This window comes from Hypanus sabinus, chromosome 5 (genome assembly GCF_030144855.1).
Source record: "Hypanus sabinus isolate sHypSab1 chromosome 5, sHypSab1.hap1, whole genome shotgun sequence".
In the NCBI taxonomy this organism is placed as follows: domain Eukaryota; kingdom Metazoa; phylum Chordata; class Chondrichthyes; order Myliobatiformes; family Dasyatidae; genus Hypanus; species Hypanus sabinus.
In genome coordinates, this window is record NC_082710.1 from 48305348 (window position 1) to 48322598 (window position 17251).

Here is a 17251-nt window from a genome sequence, read left to right on the forward strand (position 1 = left end):
AGACTGACACAAACTACTCATTTAGTTCACCAACCATCTCCTTGTCCCCCATTATTATTTTTCCAACCTCAGTTTCTAGTGGTCCTAAATGTTGTTTGCTACCTTGCTTTTATATTTCATGTTCCCTACTAACGTCTCTTTTAGTTGCTCGCCATTGATTTTTAAATGCTTTGCAAACCTCTGTCTTCTCACTAATTTTTGTTTTGTTGTATTCCCTCTCTTTTGTTTTTACATTAGCCTTGACTTTCCTTGTCAAGCATGGTTGTACTGTTTTGCCATTTGAGTATTTCTTCATTTTTGGAATACATCTATCCTGCACCTTCCTCATTTTTCCCAGAAGCTCATGCTCTGCTGTCATCCCTGTCAGCATCTCCTTCCAATTTACTTTAGCCAACTCCTCTCTCATACCACTGTAATTTCCTTTACTCCACTGAATTACTGCTTCGTCAGACCTTACTTTCTCCCAAACAAATTTTAAGTTGAACTCAATCATATTGTGATCACTGTCTCCTAAGGGTTCTTTTACCTTAAGCTCCCTAATCATTTCCAGTTCATTACATAACACCCAACCCAGTACAGCTGATCCCCTAGTGGGCTCAACAAACTGCTCTAAAAAGCCGTTTCAGAGGCATTCAACAATTTCACTCTCTTGAGATCCACTACCAATCTGATTTTCCCAATTGACATGCATGTTCAAATCTCCCATTACTATCATACCATTGGGGCCCTTTTACCCTTGCAGTATCTTAACTCAACCCACAAGGATTCAACATCCTTCTACTGACTTGTGCCATTCTTTACCAGCAGAGCCACGTCATCCTCTCTGCCTAGCTTCCTATCTCTCCATGTAACCTTGGACATTCAGCTTCCAACTACAATTTCATAAAGCATGTCCTCTAATCCACGAAGCATCCTGATAAGTCTCCTTTGCACCTTCTTTAATTTGGTTTCAAGTCACTGAAATGCTTTAGAAATTAGGCATGTGGCATTCATTTTTAATTTGTAACCCAATGGCAGTTCACTTAAAATCATATATTTTATTAAAGACTTAATGTCTACAAGGCTGGTAATGATGCAAGCCCTGTCATGTTTAAGAATGTCACAGTGATCCTCTCAGCAGTTTGTATTATGAGAACCATGATGCTCTTGTAGTTGCAAATGTCAATTAATTTTTCAGATAAACCATGGCTGAAATTTTCATAGGATTCTTAAACATGACAGGGCTTGCATCATTACCAGCCTTGTAGACATTAAGCTTTTAATAAAATATATGATTTTAAGTTAACTGCCTATTTGTGACATTGGGAGCTTTGTTCACAAAGGGCCCAGAACATTATTGAGGATCCATATGATCCATTCAAAAATCTCTGACACACTACCATCAAGTAGGAAGTACAGGAACTTCAGGTCTAGGACTGCCAGACTGGGAAAAAGCTTCTTACCCCAAGGCTGTGATATTAATGAAAATCCTACCACCACCGAGGTCTCATCACTAGGACAGCAAGCTGTTTACTATTTACGGTTTACCTGTGCTGTGCACTTCATGTACATTTTGAATTATATTTAATTAACTTACTTGTGGTAATACTTTGTTTTATGTGCTGTGTGTGATATATGCATCGTGTGTGCACCTTGATCTAGATGAATGTCGTTTAGTTTGCTGGTATACATGTATGTATGTATGGGTCAGATGACAATGAACTGGGACAGAGGCAAATTAGGTGGACCATCTTTTCAAAATCTTAAAATAATGACTCTAACCTAACCTGTTTGTAAGAGCCTCATGCACATGAACCTTACAAATGAAGAGACCTATCACTATGCTGTGCTTCAGCAGGCACTGGATATGAAATTCTGGCAGAGGCAATCTGAACTGCTAGAAAATTCTGGTACAATGGTATTTCCATTGATTTAAATGATGGAAATGATGAAGATTAACTGTATGGCTTGATTTTGTAGTTTTAAAAATGTGAGTGTATTAGATGTTTAGTTTTTGTTTACAAAATTAACAATAGTTCTTTAATCATATTTGAATGTTTTTTTCACGTAATTTACATTCTGTATTCGATAACTCTGGTTTAGCCATAAGATGAAAATATCACTAAGACAATCAATGGTAGAAGCAGTAAAGATGCATCTAAAAGAAAGTTAATGAATACAAGATGAAGAAAGTAATAGAAACAAATTTAAGTGGGTTTGCATGTGGCATGAACAATGTGGGCCAGTTGGTATAACTGCATGAGATTTAATTTTTTTATATAAGTGCAATGCTCAGTTGAGTTTGTCATCTGAAATGAGCAGAAATTTTAAGTGTTTTATATTCCTTGGGGGAAAGGAATTCTTAGCACCGAACAATAGCAAATCACAGATGGCTAAAACATTTCACACATTGCCCCAAAATACACATACATTCAAAAATTGCTAAATCTATTTTTTTATATTTACCAGAAATCACTCAATGCACCCTAGATCAAAATGGTTAACTAATTATGGTTAAGTTCATGTATTAACCTCAAGCTGCAGGGGGAACAAATTGGGGTATTACCCAAACCTGGACAACTAAAATTTTTTTTGGGCCTGAAGAAAATTATTGAGCCATCAGACAAAAATCAGTATCCAACAAAAAGTCACGTGTTAACTCAAAGTGTCACTAAAGTATTAGTTCTAGGGCTAACAAAATCCGTGATCATAAAGGCAAGTAGATGGAGTTTGATAGTCAATAATCACCCATTCACACTGTGCCATGGTAGGTTATCACTACATTGCTAGCTAAAGAAATAAGGCTTTGAATTAACGTTAGCCCAAATTACTGTTTAGCCACAGTTTGATTATCTTGATGTATCTAAGGAGTCTTTTTAAAGTAATACATACTTGGCTCAGGAAGCATGTGTGGGGGACAATGAAAAAGATAATGATTCAGGTCAAATGCCCTTCATCAGAAGCAAGGAATTTTGCATCAGTAATAGTCAAACAAACTGATTTTGGTCTGAGAAATATAACTCTTTTTTAAAATCATGAAACAAATTAAAATTTCAGGTTCTAGACTGTTCAGTTTAATGTGCACACCGTTCACCTATTGTAACATTCTTCATAAGCAGTGAGTGGCTATAAACCATTTTCTTAGGTGTACACTGACACAAATGTTTCATCGCTCTGGAAACTGCTGAAAGGGATGCAGTGAAAATCCAGTAATGTGGCATGAATTTCATGAAGTGGAGTTGGCAAATTTTCTGAACTATTGGACATTATTTTTATTAATACTTCTAACACTTTTTCATTATTTTTACATGTTATACTGTAAGCTACATTTTCCACTGAACCAGGTAAATGGAAAGTCAGAGCAGAAATCTGGGCCTCGGCAATGGGAAAGGGAGTGCAGTAAACAATACCTGGCAAGTTACTTGTTGAATCTTGTGGATTTTGCAATATTGGATAGTGGATTATCTAAGTTTTACTTCATAGTTAGTTCTTAAAATTTTGTTATTGTTTGATCAAGAACAGTCCTAGAGAGAAAGAGAGAAATTTTGGAATTTTGAGATTCAAGGTCTTTGGTGGCAGAAAGCCATTAACAGTGGAATGGAGTGGAATAAATAATGGATTCCAGTTAACTGGGACATTAGGCACCACAGTGTGCTCAGAGTGAAGAGTTTTTAAATAGCGTCAGTTACATGTTTTATGTTCAAAAAGCAGTAATTTTTGTCACTGGTAGTTGGCAAAAAAATAAGCAGCAAGACAATTCAAAATTGTTTTGCTCATTGTGGTTTCAAGCATTGAGGCTTGGAGATGCCAGAAATGACCAACAGTGAAAGTGAAACAATGTCACTACTTCAACAAGTCAGGAACTACAAAGAATCTGAAGGTATTGATAATCTTCTTGAGTGTTACAATGAATTGAAGATTTGAAGAATGCATTCATCGATAGCATTGTATAAAGGTAGTCAATTATCTACACTAGATGTCTGCATTGATTTTATTCATTGCTTACATGGATGAATTCCTCCATTGATAATTAAATACAAAATAAATTAGAATTCTACTGTCCTTTTGAACAATGTATTAGTTTCTAATTTATTTTGTATTACATTTAAATACACTATATGTTACTCAGTTTCTCTTTTTTATATCTTTTTAACTACTTCCATGGACCTTCAGCTTTGAGGCAGCTGCTTAACTGGGCCAAAATATACAGGTCCCAATGTGACCCGATTAACCGGGTATGCAAAAAGATTAGATTAAGAAGAATGCAGTATTTTTGGGTCATTAATGGAACAGAGAAGTTTAAAGAGAGACAAAAAAGCAGGGGTCATTTTGACAGAATCTCAAAATACACGACTTAACATGCATCTTCATGTTTGCTCATATACAACCAAGTCGCTATGCAGCAGATTATTGTACATCCTGATTGCACTTACAACACTTCAAAATGCACAATCATGCCTGAGCCTCAGGCAAAATAAAATCAAGATTCAAGATTATTTAATGTCATTTCCAGCACACAGTGTAAAGGAAAATAAAATAATTGATACTCTGAATCTGATGCAGCACAAAAAACCACAATAAATATAAATACACAAGATAGCTTAAATATATTGACTGATTGTATATACATAAAGTGATGCTAGGTCTGTACATAAGGTGACTTTGACAGGAAATTTTAAAGTAGTAGTGTTGGGGGGTGGTGTGCAAGGATGGATTAATGGTTGGAGGCAAAAAAAATTGAGGCATCCCACGATTCCTTGTGGCCAAAAACAGAATGCCCACATTAAAAGGATGCGACAATAGCTTTGTGAATTAGACTAGTGGTGTTGCAAAACTGACAATTATTTGCATCAGAATTCTTTTACCATTTATGCAATTCACAAGTCAAATAACAAATAGCAATATTAATTTTTTTACACTCTTTCTGAATCATTGCATTCTCCTACAGCTTCAATTAAGAATTTATCAAGATGCTTGAAAATTTAGCTGTGAATAGGGTAAACAGCAATTGCACAGTGACAAAAGAATAACCAATTTTAAATAACACTGGTTGAATAATACCCCAAGAAATATAGCTATTGAAACAAATAAGAGACAAACATAGTCAAACAAACAAAATTTACCTCTATCCCTCGATTGATGGCTAGTTTTGCTAATCTCACTGCAATAGGCCCCTTAAAAATAAAATAGTAATAAATTATTAGCACACATTTAACCAACTCAAGAACCCTTAGATATACATGCTAAACATTAATTATTAGTGAACTATATAAAAAAGCCTTACTTTTTAATCAATTTTAATATAACTTATGCAGTTCATGTAATTAAGAGATCAGCTGTTCCAAGATGGACTATATTCTTGAAATAGCATATGATCCTTAGGGGACAAGAATATTGCACTTAAAATAGATTTCCTAGCAGGTTATAAGCTCCATTCCCAAACATCACATGCAGTTCTACTACATTCTACAATGCCAGAGAGTGACAGGAGGGCATATGACTTTGCAAATTTTCCATACAGTGAGTCTTTGTTCTTGGCATTGCCATTGGATAATGACACCAAAAGGCAAACTCATTATCTGGGTTTCCTCCAAGCATATAAGCTTACAGAGGAAGCTCAAAAAAACATAGTACGACATTTTCACAGAAAAAAATGGCATATGCTAAACCTGAGAAAGAAAGATAGATGAATAAACACACAGTATACCAGTAGGGAAGGAGGAGAAATGGGCATCAGATCTTTAACGTGGAAAATAAAAACATATCTCCAAGGAAAATAAGTGCCTTAAAAGGGTTCACCAGATTACAAAAAACTGGAAACAACATTGTAAATTAGTTTGGCTAGATCGAAAGTAAATAAAGCTCTGGGTTCAATTTTAAAAAGATTTGAAAAGTTAACATTTTCATCTTGCAGAGATTATAATGGAACTCAATTGGAGGATGGAAAAGTTTTGCTCTCCACGTTACTAAAAGAATACAAAGTCACTGAAGGAGATGCAAACAAGATTTACTGAACTGATGCCAAACTGAACAATTATATCTATCAGGATAGACTGAACAATAGCATTCTGATGAAAGGTGTTGCGTGAATTAAGTGACCGGAGAAAATTACTGGTAGATACAAAGCAGCTTCTTTGTTTGACAAAACAAGGTACAACAGGCATCATATGGAGACGCTTTTGGTTGAAAGGCCTCGCTGGTCCAACATGGGGCTCGATATTTTATGTGCCAAACATCAAAGGACAACCCTAGGACATTAGGACCCGGAGGTAGAATTCTGAATCCGCAGTGTTTCTGTTCACGAAAATAATCACAATCACCATTGAAAATAAAGTGGAAATAATAAAGTGATCAGAAAGTCATTGTGACCATCAGTCATTGGAAAAGCGTTAGGCTACGTCGGTCAACGATCAGAACAATTTTAAAGGATAAAGTGAGAAAGGCCCTGCCCCAATGAAAGCTACAATTATTACTAAGCAACGCAGTGGTTTAATTATTGGGTTTTGGGTTTTTGATCCTCCACATCAACCCAACACGGTGGAGAGTGCACTCGCGAGCGATCTTACACTGGATCGAACTCCGGAACTTCTGTTCCCAAGTCCAGCGCTGAAACATACGTTCTTAAGCATTTTATATGCATAGAAAGGTAAAATATGTGGTATATACTAAGACAAATGTTTGACTAGCTGACGCTAAATAATATCGTATGTACCTGTTCCAACTTACTCAGTAAGAGAACTTCCGAATTTTTCGATCCCGATCCACGATAACCCACGCAGATCCTCCCGTATACTTTAAATAATCTCTTGATTACTTATAATAGCTAATACATTGTAAATGCTATGTAAAATAGTTGTTATACTGCATTGTTTAGGGAATAATGACAAGAAAAAAATGTCTGTACATGCTCAAACAACAAGTGCTGGAAGAGCACTTCCAGGTTTCCGCGATTTGCGGTTGCTTGGATTCGCGGACAAGGAGGGCCGACTGTATATCTCTTAGTTAAGATGGGATGTATTTATTCATATTTTTGATGTTGTCTATAAGATACCGGGTTGGTGGGATTCTAATGTTGTTTGTATGTTTTTAGAATTGCCACTATCATATTAGTTCAGAAAATTTTGTTTTATTTATTTTCCTACTGCATATGTAACAAGGGTGTAGTCCAAAATTAAGCTGAGGTTGTAACAGCAGGAACTGTGTTTTTTTAAATTTATTTTGTCATTTTTATTTTGATACCCTCTTTCTGCAGTAAAGCACCTAAAACAGATAAAGGAATTAAAGTCACGAAAAAATACTTGTTGTCCTGAGTGTGTATTTTTCCCAAGGCAACAAAATATATATTTCCTAAACCCAAAAATCATTCTGACTAAGGGTCACAGACCAAAATGTCGACTGTTTATTCTTTTCCATAGATGCTGCCTGACCTGCTGAGTTCGTTTGGCATTTTGCGTGCTTTGCTTGGACTTCCAGTATCTGCAGATTCTCTCTTGTTTATGAACAATAGTTTCTTTTCTTTAGCTACACATAGAAATGTTGCCATTCACAGGCATGACCAAAACCAGAAGTCAATATAAAAGTCAATGACAGTCTCAAATAATCATTTAACAAGTTGTCCACCTAGAGATTTATGGAAAGTAATCTACTATTTCAATATATAGATAAACGTGAGGGGGAGAAATTGGACAAAGATATTGATGAAGTTAGACAAATGATGATGGAGAGCCTCTTTGGGATGCACTAATGCCAGAGAAAGCATTAGGTTGAATGCTCTGCTTCAGGGCAATAAGTAACGTGTAATATAATGCAAGTACCTCAATACAACATAGGAAAGTTGGACAACCTACCAATTACTGCTGGAAAGAAGGTCAAGAGCACATTTACTTCAAGATCACCTTCCATATTTTTTAACTATTTATCTCTCCATGACCACTGTGAGGGGTATAATATTGGCTTATGTTAATACCAAGATACACATTAATTAGTATCACAATCAGGAAGTTCAGAATCTTGAATACAAAATACTTGTCATTTCTGCAGAGTGCTGTAGCACTGCTGCACTGAGAGAGTTCCATTCCTGAAACCCAGTTTAAATCCATGAATGGAAGTACTTTGTTGTGTACTGGTCATTTGGGTGTGGACACATGCCCTGGTAATCCTGCTGTAGATGTCACAGTTTTGTTTAGTATTACAAGTTCTTTGAAAGGTAATTATAAATTTTAAAAATCTTTTAAAGAAAAATATTAAAAGAATTACCCACCTGAGGTAAAAATTCTTTTGCTAGTGATAATGCTCTATGATAGGCTGCATCTCCTTCTTCATTTTGCTCCACAACATGACTAACCAGACCAATTGCTTTTGCTTCAGTGCCGTCAACAACACGCCCAGAAAAGATGAGTTCCTTTGCCATGGATACTCCTACAATACGAGGGAGGCGCTGTGTGCCACCTGTTTGAAAAAGCAGTAAAAAATCTGTTTCAGCAAACACGAATGAATGAATGAACTGTTACAATGATGTAAAAGGAAACATTGATAGTCCCAACTCTTAGACATTAAAAAAGCAACAAAAATATGCCTAGGTATGCAAAAAATGAAGAACATTATTTAACTTCCGACTGCAAATCTTATGTAATCATGTGCTATATAAAAGCAAGAGAAAATCTGCAGACGCTGGAAATCCAAGCAACACACACAAAATGCTGGAGGAACTCAGCAGGCCAGGCAGCATCTATGGAAAAAAGTTGTCAACATTACAGGCCAAAACCCTTCAGCAGGACATGTTATATATACTCTGCCAGCATTGCATTGAAATATTAGCCTAGAATCTTTTTGTGCTCACTTCTTAGTCTAGAACCTAAACCCTGATGCTCCTTGTCAAGGGTAAAAGTTTGAGTAACTGATTATAATTGAAACCATTAAAAGTAGGACACATTTGCAAGTAAAAGAATCTAATGAAACATGTTCAGGTTTACCCCTCTTATCTACTAAAGTTTTTTCTTCCTGTTCCAGAAAACATGTAATGGGCCACTGTAAAGCAGCCTAAGGGGATGCTGGTGTGCATCATGGCAGATGAAAACAAACAAGGTGGAACATAGGTCAACCCAAGAGTGCTGTTGGCCATGATGGGAGGTATGAATAGGTAAAAAGGAATTGAATTTACTGAAGAGGGTGGAATGTTGTTGAGAGACCAACAAGGCCAACGTAGTGCCAGGAATGAAATCACCTGGTACTTGTAACAGCTGCCCGTATACCAACTCGGCCATGGAAAATTGCAGGTCCTAAATTGGAAATGTTCTGAGCCCTAGCAGGATTCACGGGAGACGATCATGCCAACATTCATCAGTCAGGAAAGCCCTCAGAGCAGCCTTTAAGGAGTAGTGAAGCCACTCGCATAGGCCATTGGACTGTGGGTGATATGCCGGAGTGTTATGTACCCTAACGCCAAGGTTCTGGTCCATCGCAGCCCAGACGTCTGATATGAATTGTGGACAGCGGTCAAAAGAAACATAGGAACATAGAAAAACTACAGCACAATACAGGCCCTTCGGCCCACAATGCCGTGCTGAACATGTACTTACTTTAGAAATTACCTAGGGTTACCCATATAGAAATATCAGATAGGATGCTAAACTGAGCAACCCAGGTGCTGATGAATGCTCGAGCCAAGTCTGTGGCCATCTTCGACACCAGGGGGATGACCTCTGGCCACACGTTGGTACAGTCCACAGTAGTAAGGAGGTGCGTGAAACTGCTGGAGGGGAAGAGAACCAACAAGGTCCACGTTGACATGGTCAAACCATCACTCAGGGACCTCAAAAGGTGCCAATGGAGCCTGAACACAATGGTTAACTTTTGCATGCTGGCACTCCACACAGGCTGCAGTCGAATCACACATGTCCTTTCAAAGGCCATGCCACACAAATTTTGGTGCATCTGGTTTCTGTGAAGACTACCAGCCCAGATGTGAGAGGCCATGTATGGAGTAAAAACAGTCCGCCTCCAGTTGGCGTGCACAATGGAGCGAGGGCACCTGGTTGAGACATCGCACAGGAGAGAAACCCCAGCTTCCTCGTACTTGACATTAGCTAATTGCAGGGTCATGACTGCTGTTCTGTAATCCTGGGCCTCTGACTTAGTAACTTGGTTCGTTGCCATGGTGGCAAAGTCAACCCTTATGTGTATGGCTTGAATGGCTACCCATGAGAAGCAATCAGCTAAGGCATTATTTTTCCACTTGATATATTGTATATCAGTTGTGAACTTGGATATGTAGGCCAGATGCTGTTGCTGCCGTGTAGACCAAAAGTCTGATATTTTAGCCATCGTGTGCATGAGGGGTTTGTGGTCAACTAATGCTGTGATTTGGCGACCCGCAAAAAAGAAAACGAAAATGGCCGTCAACCAAGTAAGGACCCAGAAGCTCATGATCAAATGTGCTGTACTTACTTTTGGGGGGAGGGCGCTGCCGGTTGAAGAAGGTGAGCAGCTGCCACATACCTCCATCCAATTGTTTGTGCACAGCACCCACAGTATAGTCGGAAGTGTCAGTTGTAATGAGTACAAGTGCATTGGGCAGTGAGTGTGCTAGTAGGGTTGCATTTGAAAGAGCTCGTTTGATATCATCAAATGCCCTAGTCATGTCTGCTGACCAGTCAAGCACTTGATTAAGGACATTGCATTTCAGCTCACTATAAAGGGGCACAAGCATAAGTTCAGCAGCTTGCGAAATATAGCGCTGATAGAAATTCACCATGCCTAAAGACACCTTAGTTTCTTAGCAGTACGGGGTGATGGGAAATCTATAATAGCAGCTACTATTGATGGGAGGGGTTTCACACTTACTGCAGGGAGGTGATGGCTGAGAAAGACAATGGCTGACAACCCAAACTGGCATTTAGCAGAGTTAATAATCAACTCATGTTGGTTTAAGTGCTCGAAAAGTGTGCAGAGATGAAATATGTGTTTGGATTTGGATGCACTAGCAACAAGTATGCCATCCAGGTAAACAAAAAGAAAATCTAAGTCTTTTAATACAGAGTTCATCAGTTGTTGAACAGCATGTGCTGCATTTTCAGCCAAAATGACATGCACAAAAACTCAAAAAGGCCATATCGGGTTATGACAGCTGTTTTGGGAATGTCCTTTGAGTACACAGCCTCCTGATCATAGCCCCCAACTAAATCGACTTTGAAAAAAGGTACTTTCTGACTAAACATGCTGAAAAGTCTTGGATATGTGGGACCAGCTAGTGATCAGAGGTGGTGAACTCGTGAAGGCGTTGGTAATTGCCATGTGTGGCAATCACCACAGGACTTAGGGACCATATGGAGGGGTGAAGCCCAGGGGCTATTTGATCGGCGTACAATACTAAGTCTCTCCACGTTGGCAAACTCAGCTTTCACGGTTGCCAGCTTTTCTGGCTCCAGTCTACTGGTGGAAATGAGGTACTCAATCTCATGTTTTGTGACTGTCATAGAGAATGTGGGCTTGGCAAGGTTTAAGTTATTCACCTAGCAGTCAAGTAAACTCACATGCGATGATACATGCGCTGAACAATGTAACTGTGAGGAACTCACAGGGGGAGCAGGGTAATGACCCAAAGTGTTTGACATCCACAAGCCGGCAGTTCTTAAGTTTGACCAAAGTTTGATCCTGCTGCCATTAACAGCATCCAGTGAGGTTTTGTCACTCTTTGCCTTCTCAACAACAGGCAACGCTGGCAACACACTCACTTGACACACAGGCAGCGTCACCCTGATAGGGTGTCCATAATGAATAGCAGATGACCCTCGCTGTTGGAACCCACAGTGTTCACAGACCTCTGGCGTCCCAAAGCACTCGCACTGTTGAAGCTGCAAAGCATTTGTACCAAAGCAAGCATGGTAAAAGCACAAGCCTAGTGTCACTGTTTCCTGCCACGGGTGTCCTTATGTTAATAGACAATAAGTGCAGGAGTAGGCCATTCGGCTCTTCAATGGCCATTAAATGTGATCATGGCTGATCATCCACAATCAGTACCCCGTTCCTGCCTTCTCCCCATATCCCTTGACTCCACTATCTTTAAGAGCTCTGTCTAACTCTTTCTTGAAAGCATCCAGAGAATTGGCCTCAACTGCCTTCGGAGGAAGAGCATTCCATAGATCCACAACTCTCTGGGTGAAAGAGTTTTTCCTCAACTCTGGTCTAAATGGCCTATCCCTTATTCTTAAACTGTGGCCTCTGGTTCTGGACTCCCCCAACATCGGGAACATGTTTCCTGCCTCTAGTGTGTCCAATCCCTTAATGATCTTATATGTTTCAATCAGATCCCCTCTCATCCTTCTAAATTCCAGTGTATACAAGCCCAGTCGCTCCAATCTTTCAAGATATGACAGTCCTGCCATCCTGGGAATCAACCTCGTGAACCTACACTGCACTCCCTCAATAGCAAGAATGTCCTTCCTCAAATTTGGAGACCAAAACTGCACACAATACTCCAGGCTAGGGCCCTTGCTGACCAGCTTATTGAGGTAGAGAAAAGAGATGGAATGATGCACCGCTGCCTAGCTGAGTGTAGACCATGAGTCATTTTAGTAAGCTTCACAGGTGCATTAGCAAAGGCTATGAGAACTTGCTCAGGCATTTGCTGCATGAAGAGTTATTTAAAAAGAAAACAAGGATGGTGATTTCCCAGGAGAGACAGCATGTGGTCCATTAGCTCCAAAGGCTTCGAGGCTGGGCAAAAAGGGCAAATGTTTGGCGCACTCAGACTCTGAGTCCAAACGTCTGTAAATGATGAGCTTTCAGGGATTGGTATTTATCACGTTCAGGCGGGTGTTCTAGTAGACTTATCACTCTTGCAGCTTTGGAGTTGCTGAGCGATGCTGCTACATAGAAATATTTGTTGTTATCAGAGATTGGTGTTCCTATTAAGCACAAATATGAACCAACCTAAAACACTGGCAGTTTCAAAACAATAGTATTGGCCAACATATTCATAACTCTGGAACCGTCATACAGCATTGGTGTCACCAATAAATTTCATAAATAAAACAGCCGAAGGTGTTTTCTGTTTCACAAAAGCCACAGGACTCATTTACTGAACACCAAAAACCTGACCTCAATGCAAACTAAAAACCCTTTATGTAATTATGTCATTATGTCAGACCAACCTCTCGAAGTGAAACCCCAACTCAATACTGGTGGCTGTGAAATAAGTACATTTCAAGTCAAGTCACTTTTTATTGTCATTTTCACCATAACTGCTGGTACAGTACACAGTAAAAACGAGACAATGTTTTTCAGGACCATGTTGCTAAATGAACAATACAACAATTACACTGAACTAGGTAAAATCTACACAAGACTACAGACCTACCCAGGACGGCATAAAGTGCACAGAACAGAGCAGGCATTACAATAAATAATAAACAAGACAATAGGCACAGCAGAGGGCAGTAGGTTGGTAGTCCGATGGCTTGGGGGAAAATCTGTTACATAAATAAACAGCTGAATGGCAGTGTCCAGGATTCCATCCGTTTCTGTACTCCCGCCGAGTATTTCGTTGCCACAGATGTAGTCCCATTTAATGCCCACTGGAGAGCAGAATGGACGGGAGCCGGCTAGGGCTTGCTTTTTTCCTGGCATGGACTTCTGCCCACTCATCTCGCTTCCGCTTCCACGCACACCGCTTACCACGTCCCCACCTCCGGCTACCGCCATCAAGCGACTCCGAGGACTGCAGGCCCGATTCCCTCAGCAAGCTGAGGCCGCGCAATCTACCCAGCAGATTTTCATGAAGGTTTGGTTTTGGGCGAACTCTGTATTGTAGCAGTATCTGACGATGGTAGATAGTCAATCTGTTATCCATTGCCCTAAAATTAAATTTCAATTTAAGATTAAATTTAAAAAACTAAATTAAAGTAGTACCAGATCCTAAAGGCCGCTGCTGCCGTGTGCCGCGTCGCCTACTGGACTACCAATTACATTACTCTACGGTATCAGTAATCCACTGTTGCACTGCACATAATATACCTTGGTTAAAAAACAGCAGGAACATCTCTTAAGGATGCCTCCCCCACATTTTCTCACCATAGTCAGGGTGCAGCTTTTAATTCTACATGGTCTAAAAGCACTAATGTACCAATACGTTCGAAAAGATCAATTTGGGAATTAAGTTTGTTATCTTTACCTAATCTGGCCCACATGACCAAGATCCATGGCATTGCAGTGACAGTTACCTTTCATTGTAAAATAATCTAGCATTCTAAGGAAATTAAAAGCAATTATGGATAGGCATTTAATATTGTAATAAAAAATACATAACATATGTTAGGCTTCTATAACTTTCTTGCCAACCACCTTCCAAAACCTGAATATAAATTGATATACTGACAAAGGGTCTTTAACCTGAAACCTTATCTCTGTTTCACAGATCACAGATGTATTCTAACCTACTGAGTATTTCCAGCATTTTCTGGTTTTGATTGGATGTTTTAATATTAGTCTATATTCATAACACAAAAAGTATTGATGATGAATTATACTGAGAGAAACCTGACTCTGCCTGTTAGCCTCTTGTAATACATAAGATGATAATGACAAGTTTCAAAAGTTATTGTGATACCATTTAGAGGCACAGCAGCGTCTCTACTTTCTTGAAGCTTGTACCGAATTGGCATGCCATTTAAAACTTCGACAAACCTCTGTAGGTGCACAGCCAAGAATATCCTGACTGGTTACATCAAAGTCTGCTATGGAAACACCAATGTCCATCACAAGAAAAGCCCTCCCCACCACTGAGCACATCAACAAGGAGCATTGCGGCAAGAAAGTGGCAACTATCATCTGGGACCCCTACCATCCAGGCAATGCTCTCTTCTTGCCACTGCCAAGAAGATGTCTTCCTTTTTTAAACAAAAGGGCTTCCCTTCTTCCACCATCAACTCTGCTCTCAAATGCATCTCTCCCATTTCCCGCACATCTGCCCTCATCCCATCCGCCTGTCACCCCACTCGGGATAGGGTTCCCCTTGTTCTCACCTACCACCCACCAGCCACCAGGTACAACATATAATTCTCCGTAACTTCTGCCACCTCCAATGGGATCCCACTACTAAGCACATCTTTCCCTCCCCCGCCCCCACTTTCTGCTTTCCGCAGGGATCGCTCAAACATAATTCCCTTGTCCATTCGTCGTTCCCCGCCCCCCCCCCCGCCCCATCCCTTCCCAGTGATCTCTCTCCTGGCACTTATCCTTGTAAGCGGAACAAGTGCTACACCTGCCCTTACACTTCCTCCCTCACCACCATTCAGGGCCCCAGACAGTCCTTCCAGGTGAGTGACACTTCACCTGTGAGTCGGCTGGTGCAGTATACTGCATCTGGTGCTCCCGGTGTGGCCTTTTATATATCAGTGAGACCCGATGCAGACTGGGAGACCGTTTTGCTAAACACCTACGCTCTGTCTTGCCAGAGAAAGCAGGATCTCCCAGTGGCCACACATTTTAATTCCATGTCCCATTCCCATTCTGATATGTCTATCCATGACCTCCTCTACTGTCAAGATGAAGCCACACTCAGGTTGGAGGAACAACACCTTATATACCAGCTGGTTAGCTTCCAACCTGACGGCATGAACATTGACTTCTCTAACTTCCATTAAGGCCCCTCCTCCCCTTCTTAACCCATCCCTGACATATTTAGTTGTTTGTTTTTTTCTCTCTCTCTGCCTATTACTCTGCCTGTTCTCCATCTCCCTCTGGTGATACCCTCCCCCTTTCTTTCTCCCTAGGCCTCCCATCCCATGATCCTTTCCCTTCTCCAGCTCTGTATCCCTTTTGCCAATCACCTTTCCAGCTCTTAGCTTCATCCCATCCCCTCTGGTCTTCTCCTATCATTTCGCAATTCCCCCTCCCCCTCCTACTTTCAAATCTCTTACTATCTTTCTTTTCAGTTAGTCCTGACGAAGGGTCTCGGCCCGAAACATCAACAGTGCTTCTCTTATAGATGCTGCCTGGCCTGCTGTGTTCCACCAGTATTTTGTGTGTGTTGCTTGAATTTCCAGCATCTGCAGATTTCCTTGTGCTTGCTCTTTAACACACACAAAATGCTGGTGGAATGCAGCAGGCCAGGCAGCATCTATAGGAAGAAGTACAATCGACGTTTCAGGCCCTATCTCGGCCCAAAACGTCGACTGTACTTCTTCCTACTAATACTGCCTGGCCTGCTGCATTCCACCAGCATTTTGTGTCTGTTATTTTTGTTTAGAATTCTTTTTTCTTTTCTTTTTCAATCTTTTTATTGAGTTTCATATAAATATAAAAAAACATAACATAATAATGAATAGGTTATGAATACAATAGACTTAAGATTACATTAATAATAGGATAATGATATCCTATTAAACATCAACAACAAAAAAGTACATTAATCAATCAAGTCTATATAATTATATATGAAAAAAAAACAAAACTAATCATCAAAAGAAAAAGAAAAAAAAAATTAGAAATGTGTGAAAGAAAATATATATATGAAACAAACACTAAACTAAAACTAACATGGGCAATAATAACAGTTTATAAGTATATGATAGCGTCAAAGAACTCCGGAACTCCATACCTGAACAAGAATAAACAAAGAGAAGGTCTGGGAAAGGCCAAATTAATTCATATGAAAATGTCGGATGCACGGTCCCCAAGTTTCTTCAAATTTAATTGACGAGTCAAAAATAGTGCTCCTAATTTTTTCCAAACTCAGATAAGAAATAGTTTGAAAAAGCCACTGAGACGTGGTAGGAGGGTTTACTTCTTTCCAATTTTGTAATATAGACCTTCTGGCCATTAATGTTACAAAAGCAATCATTCGTCTGATTGAAGGAGAAAACTGATTACCATCCTCATTTGGTATACCAAAGATTGCAGTAATAAAGTTAGGTTGTAAATCGATGTTCCAAATTGAGGAAATGGTAACGAATATGTCCTTCCAATAGTTATGTAAAGTAGGACATGACCAAAACATATGGGTCAGTGAAGCCACTTCTGAATGACATCTATCACATTGAGGGTTAATATGAGAATAAAATCGAGCAAGTTTATCTTTAGACATATAAGCTCTATGTACAATTGTATTAAAGCATGTTTAGCACATATAGAAGAAGAATTAACCATTTGTAAAATTTTTTCCCATTTATCTGTTGGTATATTGTATCGAAGTTCTTTTTCCCATTGTTGTTTAATTCTATCAGACATCTCTGGTTGTATCTTCATAATCATGTTGTAAATAAAAGCAACTAAT

The 17251-nt window shown here is 39.5% G+C and overlaps 1 protein-coding gene across 1 annotated transcript in view; it reads right to left on the reverse strand.

Moving 5' to 3' along the window:
- The window catches only part of auh (AU RNA binding protein/enoyl-CoA hydratase), a 190520-nt gene that overhangs the window by 17109 nt on the left and 156160 nt on the right, over nucleotides 1-17251 (reverse strand). The window contains exons 7-8 of the mRNA XM_059969913.1: nucleotides 8240-8427; nucleotides 5103-5153 (exon numbers count right to left, since the gene is read on the reverse strand). Of these exons, the coding sequence (XP_059825896.1) occupies nucleotides 5103-5153; nucleotides 8240-8427 (239 nt within the window). The remainder of the gene's footprint in view (nucleotides 1-5102; nucleotides 5154-8239; nucleotides 8428-17251) is intronic.